Source organism: Hyalella azteca, unplaced genomic scaffold, assembly GCF_000764305.2.
Source record: "Hyalella azteca isolate HAZT.00-mixed unplaced genomic scaffold, Hazt_2.0.2 contig13234, whole genome shotgun sequence".
Taxonomy (NCBI): domain Eukaryota; kingdom Metazoa; phylum Arthropoda; class Malacostraca; order Amphipoda; family Hyalellidae; genus Hyalella; species Hyalella azteca.
This window is the reverse complement of record NW_025943163.1, coordinates 770,924-790,660: the sequence shown is the minus strand read 5'-3', so window position 1 is coordinate 790,660 and position 19,737 is coordinate 770,924. Positions and strand designations below refer to the sequence as shown.

Below are 19,737 nucleotides of genomic sequence, written 5' to 3'. Positions count from 1 at the left end.
CTATAAAAAAAACCGTATGCGTTACGTAAGTTCTGTTGCCTTCATATGACTCTCAAAACACTTCACTACGCGTCAGCAACGATGAAACGTCACAAAATGTTGCCATATTTATTAAAAAGCCTTTAGAATGGAAACCTACCAAATCCCTATATTCCGTCACTTTGTGTGGCAATATTCGACACGTGGTGAGGTGTATTGCGTCAGCGCTTCAAATTTAACTGATACGTATTGCCGACATCCATACATGTGTGGTGCTCACTTCCTAGGGGAGCACATGTGTGGTGCTCACTTCCTAGGGGAACATGTGTGGTGCTCACATCCTAGGGGAGCACATGGTGCTCACTTCCTAGGGGAGTACTTGGGGTTGGTGGGGCCGTGTGTGAAGGAGCGCAGCTCGTAGGGCGTACCAGTTTTGTGGAGCGCCGCGGCGTCCGCGTCGCTCTTGCGGAATATCAACATGCGGATGTCGGTGTGCAGGTAAACTTTGCCGGACTTGGAGCTCGCAAACCTGCACCAACACATCGATGTTATTTATACTTAAGGTGTAACAATCTTAAACATCATTGTTATTTATACTAAATTGTAACAATCTTAAACCTCATTGTTATTTATACTTTAGGTGTAACAATCTTAAACATCATTGTTATTTATACTTTAGGTGTAACAATCTTAAACATCATTGNAGGATCTGTCTCTTATACACATCTAGATGTGTATAAGAGACAGCTGGTATCCAGGATACTTTACTGGTCTACTTATAGGACTCAAAAATGAACTTGAGGGAGAGTCTAAAAAACTCTCTGCTTTGCCACTATGCCACTATGTAATATCATACTTAAGAAATTGGCTTAAATCTTGAGTAAATGAGGAAATTAAAAATGAACTGATTCTAAAAAAGCTCTGGTTTGCCACTATGGTGCCCAGTGGTAAGTGGTTCAACACTACAAAGTTCAACTGTGGTTAAAATTTAGGGAACCAGGATTAGATGATTGGCTCATTAGAGCAGAAAGGTGCAGCATGTTTGATCCCAGCTCTGTGCACCAGTTTCTGGTCAGAATCAGCCAAAGGGGCTGGGCGCCAGGCGGTGGTGAAAAGCAAATTTGGGGCAGTGAGTTCAACTGACTGAACTGAGATGCAAGTTTTTTTAAATGACAGTTATGACTTATGACACAACACAACAGATGTGACTGCAAGTCTGCATGAAACATTGAAATTAGGAATCAAGTTGTATGGCTCTAATAGCAACTGTATACCCGTTCAAATAACACCAAAATAGGTAGCTGCATTGCTCGATTTTGCCAGTCGCCACAAGCGTTAGCTGGGCACTGCGGCTTCACAAGGAGGTACGATAACGAACATCAACAACCACTTCCGCTGGGAAGCGTTCTCTCAGCATCTAAAAACACCCAACCTCCGAAATGTTCATGTAATAAAGCTACTTTTCAGGTGCAATTTTTTAGTCTTATAACTTTAAAAATGTTTAAAATAGTATTGTTAATGCCAATAGACACCTCACACCTGTTCCTATAAGGCTGCAAAACCAAAATTTGAAACGGTTTAGGTATACATTATAGACGAGCGGCTTGTTGTTGATCGGTTGATGAAACTCAAAGTTCAATGACTCCGCTAGAAGAATCTAAGCGAGCCCTCCTTCATAATCCAAATACAACATAGAAATAATCAATTCCTTCTGAAACAAAAACGGCATACGTTGTGAGGATGATGCATTGAATCATAGTTTCCTCGCTTCAAATGCATGAGTGTAGTGAAAGGTTACCTAACAAACCCATTTTATGTATTTAGTAATGAAGATACACTGGTCGTCTACTTAGTCATTTTAGTCATGCAAATGTCAAGTTATGACGCAATTTTATCAATCAATTTTAATGAAATTTTATATACTTTCATTACAACATTACTGCTTTCCTTTGTATTCCGGTTTCGAGGGGCACATCATATATGCCTTAACTTAAAAGGGCCTATGAAAACTCCACGATGTGGAGTTCTCATAGGCCCTATGAGGACGATGAATGTGATGACAATAAATGTGAGAACGATAAACCAGTAATTTCCTCTACTCTGATTGAACTCGCTGAGCACGGGAATTTTCATCCAGACAGACGATCTTATTCGTATAAATAAATCTGAGAATAAATAAATGAGAATCAATCTGAGATCCGGGAATATCTGCATGGAAAAAGTCGCAACATTGCCGCGGTCGCTCTCTGCTTGGACACAACAACTCGTTAACTTCTATGTGCGGAATGCAAGTTCATCGATAATTCCCTAGAAAAATTGTTAATAAATGCCCCTATTAATGTAAAGCGAATGTCAAACGAATTCTACGTAAAATTCCTGGGATGCTTTCTTGGTCGGTTCTGCATAATTTACTGCAGTATAACAGCCAAGCAAGGAATTCCTCCAACTGGGGCATATTTTTTTTTTTTTTTTTGACAAATTTGGACATGCGACGAGTACCTGTTACTACCATTAAGTACGATTATGTTCTAACAAATCTCACTTTTCCAATTAATTAAGCTAATGTAACAAACCAGGTATTACTTCCATATCTCTCATGCGGGTAATTAAATTGAACACCATGCAAAATTCCCGGTATACGGCACCGTCCCTGATAATAGTAGATTTAAATTAGGATTCCATCATCCATTAAAATTAAAATCCTGGCATAAAGGTTTAGAGTCTCGATAATGTTTCCAAGGAAAAGTTGCATCAAGCACCGTTCAAGTTAGCGTTATTAATTCTCATAATACTATTTAAAATTTATAACTAGTAAAAAAGGAAGAAATAAGAAACTGCATAAATAGCGGGATTTACTTCGTTAAACATCTAATTATATATATTCTTCATATATATATATAGATCAACAATTTCATTGCAATGCACAAAATATGTAGTTTTAGTCTTAGAGTTAACAGTGCAGCCTCTGCTATCGTCCAAATTGCTGAACTCGTCGAATTTTAACTCAAGTCTTCAGAAGGCGAGTGTTAATTGCGGCTAACAAGGCATCAATAAAGCAAAACATCGTGAACAACTGCACCGGACCATCTCTTTTGCACCAAGTAGATCGGGAAACACGTTCCTATCCTCATGATATTAAAAATGAAATCAAATAAATCAAGTTACAACTTTTGGCCTTTACTAATGCACGACTAATTAACACTCAGAACCATATCGCTGACACCGAGAACGAAGCTCTCTTCACAGACACACATAGAATAGTAAACAAACAAATTTTTACATGATGAAATGGAGTAAATTATTGTGTCCCGTAAATTCATGTTCCGTAAATTTAAATTTCCATCAAATTTCCGCGGCACTTTTCCCGGCAATGAAATTCCTCACAGGCATTGGTGTCGGCTGTAGCACATGCGATGTAGCAGGTGTAGATGACCTGATCTTAGAACACATGCCACATAAGTCATAGTTCTACCGTGATGACAAGAAGGTTCTTCGAACATATGTGTCATAGTTCTACCGTGGTGACCAAAAGGTTCTATACCGTCCTTGAACGCATGTGAAATAGTTCCACCGTAGTTTTTTGGAAGCATGAATCTCTGAGATAAATCATAGGATCAATGTGCTAGTTCAAATAAATGATCAATAATAAGAGTACGCGTTTGATAGTAGATATGCATGTCGTCGCGTAGATATGGGACGTTCGATGAAGATTCTGGCCTCTACACGATTAATGGCAGGATACAAGCGCAAGCTTCAAATTATTAATAGTAACAAATTTCAACACTGAAGTTTTATACTAATTCAATCCGTACGTAGAAGTAATTGGCTGAAAGTAATCAACGGAATATTGAAGATTTTTACGCTCTTTCGGTACTCTCAACCATCACTTTTTACACTAAATTTGATGACATAACGGAACATTTCTCATGCAAGCATGTAACTACACGTGAAGAGTTTGCAAAATTTTGTTCATGTTACTGAATCATCTGAAAAAATGAATGTAAATGGCACGATGATTTTGGCATTACGAAGCAAAATTTAGACTAACTTGCAAAAAAAGCCCGCCTCCTTTCTGCTCACAGCAAGTGGCTGGATTGCACAACTAAAACTTTTTCCACACTTTTCGATGAAATAGTGGAGTTCCATTTAAAAATGGTCAGGCAAAATGATTATTAGCACACAGGTAGAAATGGTGAGTCAGAGGCACCTTCAAACAATGATGACACTAAAATAAAATTACCATGGAACCGTGGACACGCGTTATCATCATAAAAGTTGAACACAAATATCAAGTGAAACAAACCGGGATTTGAAATTAGTGAAGACGAAGGATGGAGAATTGCTCTCGTGAAAATAGCGATTTAGAAATTAGAAATAACGTAAAGCTGTAGCGTGGGAATTAATAGCTTATGATTACGCACTGTACATATGAAAGACATTTACAGACCTCTTAAAATTAACACACTATTTACACGTGAAAGACATTTACAGACCACACGACACCTACGATTTCCCTGAGCTCCATGGAAATTCTCTTCCGACATTCGGAGAAATGAGTGAGACATTGTCCAAATATCTATGCACTTTTTATCCTAAATTGGGTCATCTCAACCCAGTTCGGCCTGGAAAAATGGTGCATCAGCGCCACGTCCGCTCTCTGCTCGTCTTAGGTAAGTATGTATGTGTGTCAAATATTTTATGTATGTGTGTCAAATATTTTATGTATGTGTGTCAAATATTTTATGTATGTGTGTCAAATATTTGAACAATGACCCAATCGTTTTTCCGAGGGTATTCCCTAATTACCTCGTCAAATCGACCACAGCAAAACAACCCATGGAAAAAGAAGGGATTTCTCATTAACCCTTCGTCGTTATTTAAATCACCAAAAATTTGATTACTATTGCGGATGAAGATAAGTAGAAGTAATTTAATTATTAATGTAACAACTTTCATAGTCCTAGACAGAAATGGAAAAATAAGTAAGAAATTGAGATTGGTCAAGCACTTTTCCTAAAAATTAAGAACCTACTCAAGTCTTTAGTAAAATGTTTATAGCAAGATTTAGAGGCAGATCTTACGAAGATGCAGTTTGAGAAATACTAATGACACGATATCATTACAATTTTTTGTTCCTCGAGCCATGTCACTGAAGAATTAGCATAAACGTAGTTGAACCAAAATAATTGTATTGAAGTACAAATGTAAACAAAGAATAGAATAAGAAAAGTTGACTTATGAAGGCGTCGGAATAGGAATTGCCGTGGTTCAGATTCTTGAGGTAAAATGTACATTATATAGGTAAAAGCATCGAACAAAACCAACATAGCAAAGTATAACATCACTCCAGCTCATATGTCACCACACCAGTTCACTAATCATCACTCCAGCTCACACTATTCATCACTCCAGCTTGCACTATTCATCACTCCAGCTCACACTATTCATCACTCCAGCTCACACTATTCATCACTCCAGCTTGCACTATTCATCACTCCAGCTCATACTATTCATCACTCCAGCTCACACTATTCATCACTCCAGCTCACACTATTCATCACTCAATCTCACATTTTTCATCACTCCATCTCACACTTTCTTCACTCCAGCTCACACTATTCATCACTCCATCTCAAACTCTTTAGCTCTATTCAGACTTGTGATCACTCACCACTCATGCCCTGCCATTATTCACACTCTATGCTGTCCATCAAGATCTATTATCTTCTTATAAATAAATAAAGTTGGCATCAATAAAATTTTAGGCGTTCGGCCTATCTGAGGCCGGGAACGCAACTCTAATTTATACAGAAAACTTGCACAAAGAAGAAGAGCCAGTCTTATGGTCATTCTGAAGTCAAAAGATCACATTATAAGAAAATTTCCTGCCTATCGATATAATAAATGATAGAAAATGTTAACTATAAGTTCGAATATCTGGTGCGACGCGAGCACTAAAATGAAAGTCAAGTGCTGCACGCGGTTCTATCGAAAAAATAAAGCGTGTTTCTCGACCACTGGCACTGAAAAGAAACAAATTTTGGCTTTGTCCAAAAAGCAATGCACTTTTTGCCTTGGTGTTGGCCATCGTGACCAAGTTTGATCGGGAAAAAAGTCAATATCTTTGCCACGAGTTGAAAGAATGTCAACTGTGACTGTATGGATAATATGGCCCATTTATTTTTCCTAATGTTTTTATTCAGAATTTTATTCTATTTTTATTTATTCGAGCGCATACATTGGGCTCCTTAGGTCGTAATTTGCTCGGAGTGAGACGGTAATGTCTTGAGGATGTCTCTTGAACGCAGCGGGTGTCTTTTACGTGGTCATGAGCCACTACATGACAACTATCATGAGCCACTACATGACAACTATCATGAGCCACTACATGACAACTATCATGAGCCACTACATGACAACTATCATGAATTCAGAAGAAGCTATCGCCACTGCAATACTACAAGATAATTCGAATGCATAACTTAAATGTTCAAACTTCATAAAATTTCGATGCCTTTAATTGAAAGTCTTATTAAACAAAATTTCCAATATATATTAAAATAATATAAACATAAAATTTAATCAACTACCGCGATGATTATCATTGCTTAAATTCAAAAGCCATCGTAAGTTTTTTCATTCAAACCTCAGAAATATAATTTTCACTCAACCTCATGAGCAAGATCACAGAACTGCTCTCGCGCACATGACATCATGATTAACAATAAAGATATCTTAGCTAATGAAGATGTCATAGATAATGATAAAGATACCTAAGATAATGAGATATACTCCGTACTGTACAAACAACGGACTCGGCCAGTCGAGCTCCTTATGAACAAAGAGCTTCGCGGCCCACAAGGCAAATGACGTCGAACAAATGTTTAATTGACGTTGATTCAACAAAAAAACGAAGAATTCGCCGTTAGTTTAACGTCAAATGTCTGTTGGGTCCATATCACATTGAGCCACTTGCTGTGTGAGTGACATATTTATAATTGACTCCACCCATTATCATTTACTTGAGTAACTTTAACCCTTGTCAGACTGCATCATTAATGAGTGTTACAATCATGCTTGGTGTAGGTACAGTTCATCCTGTGCAGTCATAAAAGGGTTTGAAGTGGACTTTGGAAGTGGTTAAAGGCAGACTTCAAATTGAAAAAGTCAAACTTTAAAGTGAAAAAGGCTAACTTTCAATTGGTTCAAGTCGAAGTTCAAAATGGTGAAAGCTGTCTACTATTTTTGATAGTCGTTAAACTATATAAAATGATTTACTTTCACATAATTGCGGGAACTATGAATAATATTCAAAGCAGACCTCCCACTTAGTATAATTACATATGAAATAATAAGTAAGATGTCTGTTAATTAACAACAAGACATGTCATATAATTAGTCATTATGACAACGCATCAGACACGCAGATAGTCAAGTATGCGCATTGTCAATAGTGAAGCATGCGCATTGCCACAGCATAGAACATGCAATAGAACTAGAAATTTATGATGGACGCAAAACTCTTAAGTCATAGACTCTAGAAGCTGTCGAAACTTTGGTCTAAAGATGCAGAACAATGAAAAGATGTAAGTAACTGAGACTTAGTTGAATTATTATGCTTGAGAGTTGAATTTGCATCTTATTTAATCGATGTGTTCGGTCACTCAAAATCACAAATGGTCGAGAAACCAATACTGATGTTTTTTAATACAAATATTGCTGAAGAGTCTCTCAGAATGAGTAATATGATACTGGCTGTACAATATACATATAATATCTCTAATATATTTTGGCTGAGGCAGAAAGCTAAAACAGAGAATAAATTCCAGACAGCAAGGAACAAATAAAGATATCGAAGACTATGAAAAACTCAAAATTTGACAGATTAAAGTAAGTGAAATAATGAATAAATTTTTACATGTTTGAAGTTAATTTGATTGAAAGTGAACACTTGTATCACAAAAAATGGATTCATCCTTCGGTGCCATTAATAAATGTTAGTTGTTACTAAGGAAATTTTTTGAGTAACGTCCATGGAATGAACAACTTCAAATTAAATGTCAACTCGTGAACATTTTAAAACATCCCATTTGTAATTTGTCGGCTCAAGTGATTTACAAGAAAGTTAAATTGAACTCAATTTCACAGATTACTGATGGAAAATAATTACATGAAGCCAATATCTCGAAAAAGGTATATATACGTAAAAGAATATTAAATGTTAGTAACTTGCATATAGTAAAATTTTTCGAATAGTAAGGGAGTTGACAAAACGATGATGAATCCTTGATAACATTTACACAAGGAGCCCCCTAAGTAAATCCATTAAGCGATGATAGACATAAATTTTATCCGAAATATAATTGGTCGGTAATTAGGAATCCTATTTAATGAAGACTCCCAAATGCTGCTGAACAAAAATAACCTAATTTGAGCTGTACTTAAAATGCAGCCTAACAATGATACATTTAGGAACATTTATCAGCACGTATCTCACCATCTATTGGAAGACTTGAATCATAACGTATTGTGAAGTCCCGTTCCAAACTTTCTGACAATTCATCATTCATCCCAGCATTAATATTTTTTAGAATACACTCCTAAAAAAGATATCTACGAAATTGGATTCGCTCGGGCAGAACAATCGACGCTCGCTTCATCCTGGGCGAAAACTCAAAGGCAACGATGCCGATTAAGCATGAAACAGGCGGATGATTTTCAGTGATTTCAGTGATTAGCAGACGATCTCCCATCATTGGCATCGAACCGTGAAGATGATCGATGATGAAATTCATCACAGCGTTTAATATGCACCTAGGGGAGCACATGTGTGGTGCTCACTTCCTAGGGGAGCACATGTGTGGTGCTCACTTCCTAGGCTGTCTCTTATACACATCTAGATGTGTATAAGAGACAGTCATTGTTATTTATACTTTAGGTGTAACAATCTTAAACATCATTGTTATTTATACTTTAGGTGTAACAATCTTAAACATCATTGTTATTTATACTCTAGGTGTAACAATCTTGAACATTAATGTTGTTTATACTTTAGGTGTAACAATCTTGAACCTTGAAATGTTTATTCCAACAAATGAATAATATTTTGAGTATTTCATTGGAATTTAGGTTTATTCTACAATTTTTTAGAAGCCTTGAATGAGATATCGCGTCAGGCTTAATGTCAGGGTCTATTTGATTGAATCTTTATTATTTTTTAACTGAATGTTGAGAATTTAAAGGTTTATGCCACAATTATCAGAGAAAATAATTCTATAATGATTGAAGGAGCCCAGACTTGAGATGTATGAGGTATCGCAGCCACTGGTGGGCATCAGGGTCGAGGTCGGAGGCGCCCACGGGCATGTTGAGGGTCCGTTGTCTGAGGAAGGTACGGGCATTGCAGGGCATGTCGCTCAGATCGTACATCACCACGAACATCTTCACCACCGTGCCCAGGGGGTTCAGTAACGTCACTTGTACGGTCCCCTTGCCTGGTACACGGTAGCCTTTCTTCTCAAGACTCACGTGACCCTGGAGTAAAAAATATAATTTGAAGGAGGAAATTCAGAACTTATGTGAACCTTACGGAAAAAATAGAATTTGCGGAGAAAATTCGGAGGTCATTTGAACCTGGCGAGAATAATAGAATTTGAAGGAGGAAATTCGGAGGACATTTGAACCATGCGAAAATAACGGAGTTTAACCCTCCATCGCCGCATGTAACTCTCCGGGAACATTCAATTACACGTAAACTATTGAGTGTAGCAACCTGAGGACGTTTGTACGCAACAGAGAACATTTTAAAGTTGTCGTATGTTATGGCAACCATCAGTGCAAGTCATTTTGCGCTCACTAGAACGTATTCTTTTTAGGAAGTAGACTTGTGACAATATTGCTCCGGTTACTCATGTCAGGCGGTAGAGGGAGGAAATTTAGAGCTCATGTGACCTAGGGAGAAAATCGATAAGATTGGTAGGAAAAATTCAGGGCTCACGTGAGCCGTGAGAAAATAAAAATTCGTGAGGAAAGTTCAAATGGCTCTAATTTAACGACAAAATTTATTGATAAAATTCAGGGCAGCCTTTCTTCTCTAGGCTCACGTTACCCATAGAAAAATGATAGAATTTATTGGTTGAATTCAGCGCTCACCAGAAAAATTCAGGGCAATTCTCACCATAAATTGCTTCAGGGCAAAATAGCAAATTATGGTGGAAATTATTAAAGGCATAAAGAATAGAATAGAATATAGTAATGCAACTGCTACGTGCGTAAAACATAGTTAAATGAAATGAATCAAAACAATTGGCAGATGCCAACCATGTAGGGACCAGATAAGGTCCCTCAGTGCGAACCATATAAGGGCTGGAGAAGGTCTCTCACTGTGAACCATATAAGGGCTGGAGGTCTCTCACTGCGAACCATAAGGGCTGGAGAAGGTCTCTCACTGTGAACCATATAAGGGCTGGAGAAGGTCTCTCACTACGAACCATATAAGGGCTGGAGAAGGTCTCTCACTGTGAACCATATAACGGCTGGAGATGTGGTCGTTGTCGCCGAGCATATTTTTACTACGGACCATATAAGGGCTTAAAAAGATCTCAAAACGAACCATGTACGGGCTTGAGGTGTGGTCGTTATCGCCGAGTATATCTTTACTACGAGCCATGTAAGGGCTAGAGGAACTCTCATAACGAACCATGTACGGGCTGGAGATGTGGTCGTTGTCGCCGAGCGTGTAGAAGAAGACAGTGACGGGCTTAATGAGATGTTCGGGGCAGAAGGCGCCCGACGCGGCGATCTCTGCCCTGAAGCCCTGGACGGTAGAGACAGGCTCCAGCCTGCCGTGCAGGACGCACTCCTCGAACGTGCCCAGCAGGTTGGACGACGCCACAGTCGCAGGAGCAGACATGGAGCACAAAGTGTGTCGGCAACAAGCCTCTGACCCACAAGCTGCAGACTCCTCACAGTCACAAAGCTGGTGCATGATGGAGTCGTTGTTCTCTCCGTTGTGGACGCTGTTGTGGAATGATATCGACCTGAAACAAAATATGTGCGTCAGACTTCAAGTCCGGAATTTCAGCCTATCAAGTTTAGTAAAAAGAATCTCAAAGTAGGTAAGTCTAATAGTTTAATTGATGCATGTTAGAAGTGCCGATGAAAATTAATTGACTCAATTTCATTCATAATGATCCGTGAGCGCTAGGAAAGTTACAAATTTTCAAAAAAGAGCTAAAACAATCGATGCTATAGACGTAAAAAGAAACGAGAATCTTATTAGTGCGTATAAACAAGCTTCAAGGATATTAGACTCGCTTGAATTAATGTGTAACAAATGCGGGGCCAGAACGTCATACCTTTTAATGGCCGCAGAAGAATTGAGACTTGCGTCGTAATCAAATCTGGAACCGCCTTTCCTTAGAGGTGCAGGAGAAGAGTTAAGAGGTAGGCCAGTTTTCATGTGAAATACCAAATTTGATTGTGAATTGAGCGTAGTTCGCGGAGGTTTGCGCTGCGATTCACAGGCGGAGGGAATGGTGATAGGGCTTGTTGGCATGGAAGTGAGGCTAGTGGGCGTAGAGTTGGTATCACTGGGCGAGGCGTTTTGGCTGCCCTGAGACGCGGCGCGACTGGTGATGTGGGCAACCTCTTCGTCGCCGAGCAGCGTGCCCGGACTATCTGGGCGAGTCTCGGAAGTTGACACCGTGGTATACCCGTTAGCTTCACTGACGTGTTTTTCTCTATCAATACTAGTACTAAAACTACTTGAAGAGCTAGTGAGATCATTTGCTTCTTGATTGAGCTCCAACGTATCTGGTTTGGCTTGTTTGCAGCTGCTCCATGGATGGTCGGTGCTAACCTGATAGGAGCGTTTCATCAAAGACCTGAATAGACTCGCTTGCTGCGGAGATCTTTTATAAGACGGACCGGAGCAGTCCGCTCGGCCATTGCTAGAAGAATCGTAGTGTTCGCCTTCAAAAGTCAGCGCTCTGCGCACTCTTTCACCAATGGTCGCTACGTGAGAATTTAAATTCTCGTTTGATCTTCCCTGGTCCGAGTCGTCGGTCTTGGAACACAAATCGGAACCTTCAGCTTCAGAAGGGTTAGTGTTAGATACCGATTCACAAGGAGCTTTCCCATTTTTAGTCGACTCGTTCGTAACATGAATACCGTTGCCATTTCCATAACCATTGAGATCATCTTGAGACTTATATATACCTTTATCATCGTCTTGCTCCTCCTCCTCCTCCTCCTCCTCATCATCATCATCATCATCGCTGTCTGAGCCCGAAGGTTGTCTGGGTGTACGGTAGTTCAGTAAAGAACTCGCAATATTTTCAGCCTCCCGCGTATTAGAATATGTCTTTTCTGGAACTCTGTCGTAAGGTTTGCTGTGTTTCGGGGAGAAGTGGCAGGTTGAAGACCGCTGCGACAATTCAGAACGTGGAGATCGAGATGGAAGCCAAGGCGTTCTTTGGTGCAAAACTGATAAAATTTCAAGAGTTTCTTTTGGAGTCAACTCGAAATGGTGCTTGGGGGCACCGTTGTTAGAAGTCTCATTGCACGTACTCTGCCGGATGAAGAAGAGAATTATATTGAGTTAAAACAAACTATTCCAATTCGAATAGTTTCTCGTTTGCAAAAGACACGTAAGTTATCGAATCACTAAATTTACTGAACGTCAAAGCGTAATAAAGGATTACATTTGAAGACATCGTCTAATGAAAACATGATAAATATTCATCAGATTAGCTTACCCCATTCTTGCTGCTGCTGATCGGTTGTTCCTTTCTCCTGCCCTTATTTGCAGAGGTAAGAGTAGCCTCGTCGCCACTCGAGTCTACTTTTCTCTTCGTGCCGCCGCTGCCGAGGTGCTGCATGAGCAGTTCACGACTGCGTGGACTCCATTCATCAGGAGGCAAAATGGACCCTTGAGCACTAACCCAGTCCTTCCCCATTTTTGACAGATCAAGTTCCAGTTTAGCAGCTCGTATGGTCGCTTCGTCTGACTTTGCGAGCTGATCTGTTGAACTTTGCGATTTTGATTCAAGCAAGCGGCCCCAGTCGTCCGAACAAAAGGAGTCAATTTCATCGTAGAAATTAAGCATTCGATGAATTTCCGCTTCTTTCTTACCTGGCACGGGGATCGACTGACCATAATCTTCCCTGAATCTCTTTCCCCACTGCGTGTGCTTCAAGGCGCGGCTCGCGTCGTAAGGAGGGTTAGAGACGCGCGTTGCACCGTTATTGGGATCCGCAACTCCTCGCAAATTACGCAGATTCTCCACATTTTCTAGCATGTTCTGCTTGCCGCAGCCACTGCTCCCTTTGACGCAGCCGGGAGTGCCAGGCCGGTCAGCCACGCCAGACGCGGATATTTGATTTGGAGTCTCCTGAGGAATGACTGTTGGATTGTGGAAAAACTCGTGTTGTGAACTATTGGACAAAAGACGCTGGGAAGAAGGGGGTAGCGGTTTGAACTGCAAAAAATCCGACACTTGGTGTTGGGAAGAGTGAGGCAACGGGTGTTGAGATGAATTGGGCAGTGGGAATGCGAGTTTCATTGGGTCTTGTGATGAGTAAGATTGTAAATGGGGGGATGGGTGAGGTAGTGAATGTTGAGCTGGATGGGTCAGCGGTTGTTGAGGTGGAGGAGGCAGTGGCTGCTGCGAAGAGTGAGGCAATGAGCGTTGTAGTTGATGCGGCGGTGGGTGTGATGATGCAAGTTTTATTTGGAGTTGAGATGAGTAAGTCTGGAGGTGTTGGGATGGCTGATCTATGTGTTGGGATGTGTCAGGCAATGGATGCTCGTATGTGTGAGGCGGAGGGTGTTGAGACGAGTGAGGCAGAGGAGACATTGGCACGTGAGGAGGTGATTTCGACAGATGATGATGCCCGTAAGCTGGAGGACAATAGTGACGGGCTTGGGCGCTGTGGTGCTGGGCGAGTGCGCTGTGGTGCTGGGCGTGGGCGCTGTGGTTCTGGGCGTGGGCGCTGTGGTTCTGGGCGTGCGCGCTGTGGTGCTGGGCAGTGGTATGGATGGGGTACCGCGACTGAGTCCAGGCCATGGGGTTGTAGCCACCACCCAAGCTGACAGGATTCCGGCCGATGATGACGTCGGGTTCGATGGGCCGACAAGAACCGTTCGACTCCCCACTTCCTGAGGAGCTCATGCGGATCTCTGACACCGAGTAGTGCCGGGGACGACAGATGAGGTGCTCGGGTGTTTCTCGAGATGGGGAGCCTGACCGAGAAGGGGACTGGTAACAACGGGGAATGCGTGAGGCGTGAGGAGGATCAAGCAAGCTCTCCCCCAGCTGCATCACGTCTGGGGAGGACCCACGACTGCTACTGCTGCTCTCCTCCAGCTGCGCCTTCATCAGGCACACTCGGAGGTCGTCACTGCAAATCAAAAGCTTACGTGAGATCATTTCTCCAGACTTCCAATCCATCGCATGAGGAAAAGTTTGAGTTCGAGAAATATCCCGCGCATTTTCTACTCTGAACTTATGTCATGAAACAATTTAATGGTTCATTCGTCGAAACATAAGAAATATTACTTAGAACTAAATTGATATTCTTTATATAAATGATACCCTTATTTTGAAAAAAAGAATAATCGCGGGTGATGAGGCGAAACACAAAGTTTCCGAAACAGGCTTATTTGTTGCACTTGACAATCTCGAGTGAGGAAAGAACATAAAATAAACTATACAGATTCTACTAGTACTAACCTTTTTGCCAGTTTTGGACCAGAGCAGCCGTTCGATGCAGTTGAGCAGCCGTTTGATTGGGAGCCGTTTGCAGGGGGTGATGACTGCAACTGAGAAGCATCAGAGTTGGATGGAGAAGAAGACAGAACTGAAGTAACGGGAAGGACGGCAGTCCCGAAGGAAGAAGCTGTTTCAGGCGGAGGAGACGTCGAGTTGTCGAAGATGAAAGATCGCGACGAACACGAAGGTGAAGCGGTAGACTTGGCCGTGCAAGACGAGTTTCCAGATGTAGATGGACTACACAAAGAGTCATTTGTAGTACTGGACTTTGAAAATTTACCAGAAATTACAGAGGAAACGAACCCAGAGGACGGAAGATCCTGCGGCAGCGAAGAATGCGAGACGACATTTCCATCTTCTGATGACAAAGATGTGTTAAATGGAGCATCGGGTATAGATGAAGCTTGGACGAAAACGGAATCATGGGTCAGGCCAGCTTCGGAGGGCGGAGACGAGGTAAGATCCTGAGATGGCATATTTTCCATAGGAGCGGGACTAACAGAAATGAATTTTTCCTTCGATAAGTCCTGGTGAACTGCAATTTCCGTTAAATTATTTGGAGCTGCAGATGACTTGGTGCACGGAACGTTGTCAAAGGCCTTTTCATCCCGACTAGCAGAGGCTAAGCCAGATGAACCACTAACTGAGACAACTTTCGAGACAAGCAACGAAGAAACGCCAGGCGAAGCACCACTTCCTTCAGAACGAGGACAGGAAACCAAGCCACCCGCTTGAGTGGATGCAGAGCTCGAAGCTTCGACGCTCGAGTTTGGAGCCGTCGAAAAAGAAACTCCAGGACCACAATCCATCTGAGGCACAGAGGGTTTCGAGGACGATGTGTTTATTCCTGTCCTCCAAGTCAAAGCCACGGATGTAGCACACGAGCTTGACAAGCCTTGAGCACCACGAGGCAAGATTTCGCCGTGTTTCTCTGTGCATATTGCGGTAGGCACAACATCGGTACGTGGCAAAGACTTCACAGAAACCTGCACACACAAATGTTCAGAAATAGAACATTGGAAATACGATAACAGCGACCTCCGCTCGCCAAAAATGGCCAAATAATGATCAATGAATCCTCTATCGGGAGAAAATCCGTACAGAATAATCAAGTTTTTTGGAAAAAATACCGAAATTTGAGGCATATAAAAGTCACTGAGGCATATAGAAGTACTAAAATAAAACTTCGATGGTCAATTGAACCAACCTGAATACTCGTCTGAGCGCCAACGGAAGCCACAGGAAAGACGTGCTCCTCGAACTTGCCCTGAAACTTGGAGCAGAAGACGGGGGAGGAGACGGTGAGGCGATAGAGAACATTAGGCGGACGACGGCCCGCGGAGCGACTGAGCCACGCGGACAACTGCGAGAAGTGGAGGAACGACCGCACCGCCGCCACCAGTGGCCAACCGCCCACGCTCGACGAGTTGCACCTACCACGGTTACGGGAATATTGTGTACACTATTCTTTCATATACTTGCTAGATGAAATGAGAACAATGATTGCATTGCCCGCACTCGACGAGTTGCACCTGCCACGGTTACGGGAATATTGTGTACACTACCTATTCTTTCATACAACATTCTGATAGATTATGTGAGAACAATGATTTCATTGCCCACACTCGACGAGTTACACTTGCGCCATGTCACGGTTCCGAGAATGTTTTGTACACCATTATTTCAAACAAAATTCTTCCTGACGATATACGAATTCAAAATCTCATTAGGCACCAGAAAGCTGCGAAGAAAGTTAACCAATTTTTGACCATTTTTTACAACACACTTACTATTTTTGGCGATTCCAAAGAGCGCTATGCAGTCAAGGGGCAGGCATCGGTCACCTGTTATGGTTGATGGTAAAGTTCCACTGCTCGATGAGTTTGAGAGAAGGTCGTGGGGCGGTGGCGGTGTCAAGCGTGGCGGCGAGAAGCTTGCCATGCTCACACTCTGGGGCCACCAGCACCTCCATGCTCACGCCCACACCCACGCCCCACATCACGCGCAACTGCCGCAGTAACGCGCATGCTCGCGCGCACTGACCAGACAAATGGACACGAATACAATGATATTCATCACCAACAAACGACACTATTAATCGAATTATTGTTATGAGAATTTAATAAATTTTTTCTATCTACACGCTATCAAATGTACAGCTGCAGTAAAAATGCTACAAATAGCAGTTGCTGTCCACAGACAGGCTATAATCGGAAGTAATTCTGAACCAATTATAAAGTTACACAACGTTCTGTTTAGACCCACTCGAAAACTAATCCAGTGTCGCACAGTTAGGGTTTCGAACTTAGATGACAACTTAGCAACAGTTACGAAGGAGTCTTAAATATGATTAAAAGAGTACCACGTATTAGGTTAATAATTTTGGCGAGTGCGAGATCTTGAACGACGCAAGTCGGGCGCAGCGGCCGCACTTCCAAAACTCGTCCCATTTAATTGGCTACAAACTCATTATTATTTTTGATGATGCGACCCTAAACTTAGCGCTAAATTCCTTGTCAATGATTGGCAGGTCAAGCTTAAAAAGCCGTCAGTAATTACCTGAGTGAGTTATAAACTATTTTTCTTTTATAAATTACTATTTTTGTTAGTATGGCGTCAGTACGAGGCTAGGGTAGTGTTTACTGTAGGTCAGCTCCGGCCATACGTGCTTATGAGAGTTGACTGTTTACAATTAACCAACGTCACGGGGCTCAGTGGTTCAGGCAGGTGTCTAGGATCTCTGCGTATCTGGTCAAATATAAAGGAAAGGAAAACTGTCTGTCTCTTGCAGCATACTTAATGGAATTAAACGTTTAGTTTCTCATTGAAGAAATGAGAACGCAGGTGCCCTACTGTCAAAACTTGCTGAAGTGAACGGAGAGACGATCTTACATCAGTGATTGTCGAGTTTAGCTTGAGATGTCGTCAGTGATTGGCTTACAGATTTACTCTGTAATTAGCGTAAAGATTTAATTGGCTACAAACTCATTATTATTTTTGATAATTCGACCCTAATCCCTCCGAAATCTGTCACTCTTATTCGAAAATGCCGCCGACTAAATGTAAAAAATAACGGGCCAGTGGATGACCGGCCAATAATTTTCAATTGAGAAAGCAATTATAAGACGGAGCACCAGCATGACAAAAAACATGAGCTGAACGAGGAGGTTCCGCGAACGAAACGTTAAATAGAATCTCCTCCGGAGATCTTTTCTGAGTTGAATCACTACTACAATGCAAGAGGTGCGGCATACTATGTGTGACAGAGGCTAGGCCTGATGTGTGACAGAGGCTAGGTCTGATGTGTGACAGAGGCTAGGTCCGATGTGTGACAGAGGCTAGGCCTGGTGTGTGACAGAGGCTATAGGTCTGATGTGTGACAGAGGCTAGGTCTGATGTGTGACAGAGGCTAGGATTGATGTGTGACAGACGCTAGGCCCGATGTGTGACAGAGGCTAGGTCTGATGTGTGACAGAGGCTAGGTCCGATGTGTGACAGAGGCTAGGCCTGAAGCGTACACTAAGACAAATGAAGGAGATTGTTCAAGTAGCAAGGAACTTTATGCCCTTTGGTGGGTTATCATGACACAGTTTGGCCAGTCAAACACGCGTATCAGAGCTACGTCCGCTCTCTGCTCGTGCTAAGAGTAAGAGAGTGTAAATTTTTGAACAATATTACCCATTTTTTTCAGAGTTTAGGAAGTATGAAATTAGACCCATGGCGCATTTACGAGATACTATTAATTAGAAAAAGAAAGAAAAATGGTCAGAAAGAAAAATGGTTAAAAAGAAAAAGGTGCTGCAACAATAAATTACATAAGATCCATAAGACACAGAAAAAAACTTGAATGCATCACATATCATTTAGCTCATGAACAGCGCACTGCATGAGAAGGTGTCAACACGAGAGCGGTTGCCAACAAGAGGGCCAAGTAACTCGCGTGCACAGCGCGTCGTGTGAAGCACAGCTCTGGTGACTCACGTGACCAGAGTTACCATGCAAATAGAACTGATAACAACAACAAAAGCTGTCACGCAGAACCGAAACTTCATTCAACCACAAAATTAATAGCGCGCAGCAAGGAAGATTAATATATTCTCTACCACATCTTCATTTTGCGTTTATTGGAAACACGATTACGTTGTCCACGTATTGTTGGTAATTAACATTTTCGTTAATATAATATCAAATTCAGTTATAACAAACGAAAATCGAAATGAAAGAGTTTAAAAAGAAATTTTTAGCTCGCACTTCGAAGGATTAGTGCAGCCTTAGAGTTTATAAGATTGCGAGTAACCAGCGAGAAGAACCTGTCACTAAGCCAGTTAAGGCAGCTATAAACAGGCTGGCCTGAGCTCACGAGTCACTTCTTCTTGAATAAAATATTCTACTTTTTGGTAGATGTGGATCTAATTGACTTTAGTGCATGTGTTTTCTAACAATGAGTGCATGTGCTTTCTAATAATATTACTGAATTGAATAAAATAAGAAACAAACTAGATGTGCGTGTGCCGGAGTTTTCGTTCGAGGGCAGATAGTTTCGCACAATAAAAAATCATGCTAATAGCAAGATGAAGCTATTTCAACATCAGGGATAGGAATTCATCTTGCTTCATCAGGGAATTCAAATAGATGAAATCAGGGTGAAATCTTCACACTGAGATGAAATAGATGAAATCTTGAAATTCATTATGAAATTTAGACGTCAGAGATGATACACTCAGACAAATGAGGGAGACATTGTGCAAATAGCGAGAGCTAAGAACAGAGCCAAGAACATGTCAACGACCTCGGGTGTAGCAAGCACTTAAGATAAATAAATGGGTCATATAATACAAATACTGACACGCTTTGGTAACCACAATACGAACAAAGAAAACTTAGCACTGAAACTGGGTCAGGGTGACCCACACATGAGTAAAAAGTGCATCACTATTTAGACAAAATCTCACTAATTTCTCGGAGTGTTAGATATAAACACAGG

The 19,737-nt window shown here is 41.5% G+C and overlaps 1 protein-coding gene across 1 annotated transcript in view; it reads right to left on the bottom strand.

The window, feature by feature from the left end:
- Positions 1 to 248: 248 nt before the first annotated feature.
- Positions 249 to 19,737, bottom strand: part of LOC108682128 — a 46,563-nt gene continuing 27,074 nt past the window's right edge. Inside the window, exons 3-10 of the mRNA XM_018171244.2 lie at positions 16,598 to 16,791; positions 15,961 to 16,186; positions 14,715 to 15,739; positions 12,738 to 14,382; positions 11,337 to 12,550; positions 10,679 to 11,018; positions 9,278 to 9,513; positions 249 to 508 (exon numbers count right to left, since the gene is read on the bottom strand). Coding sequence (XP_018026733.2) covers positions 340 to 508; positions 9,278 to 9,513; positions 10,679 to 11,018; positions 11,337 to 12,550; positions 12,738 to 14,382; positions 14,715 to 15,739; positions 15,961 to 16,186; positions 16,598 to 16,791 — 5,049 coding nt within the window. The 3' untranslated portion in view covers positions 249 to 339. The remainder of the gene's footprint in view (positions 509 to 9,277; positions 9,514 to 10,678; positions 11,019 to 11,336; positions 12,551 to 12,737; positions 14,383 to 14,714; positions 15,740 to 15,960; positions 16,187 to 16,597; positions 16,792 to 19,737) is intronic.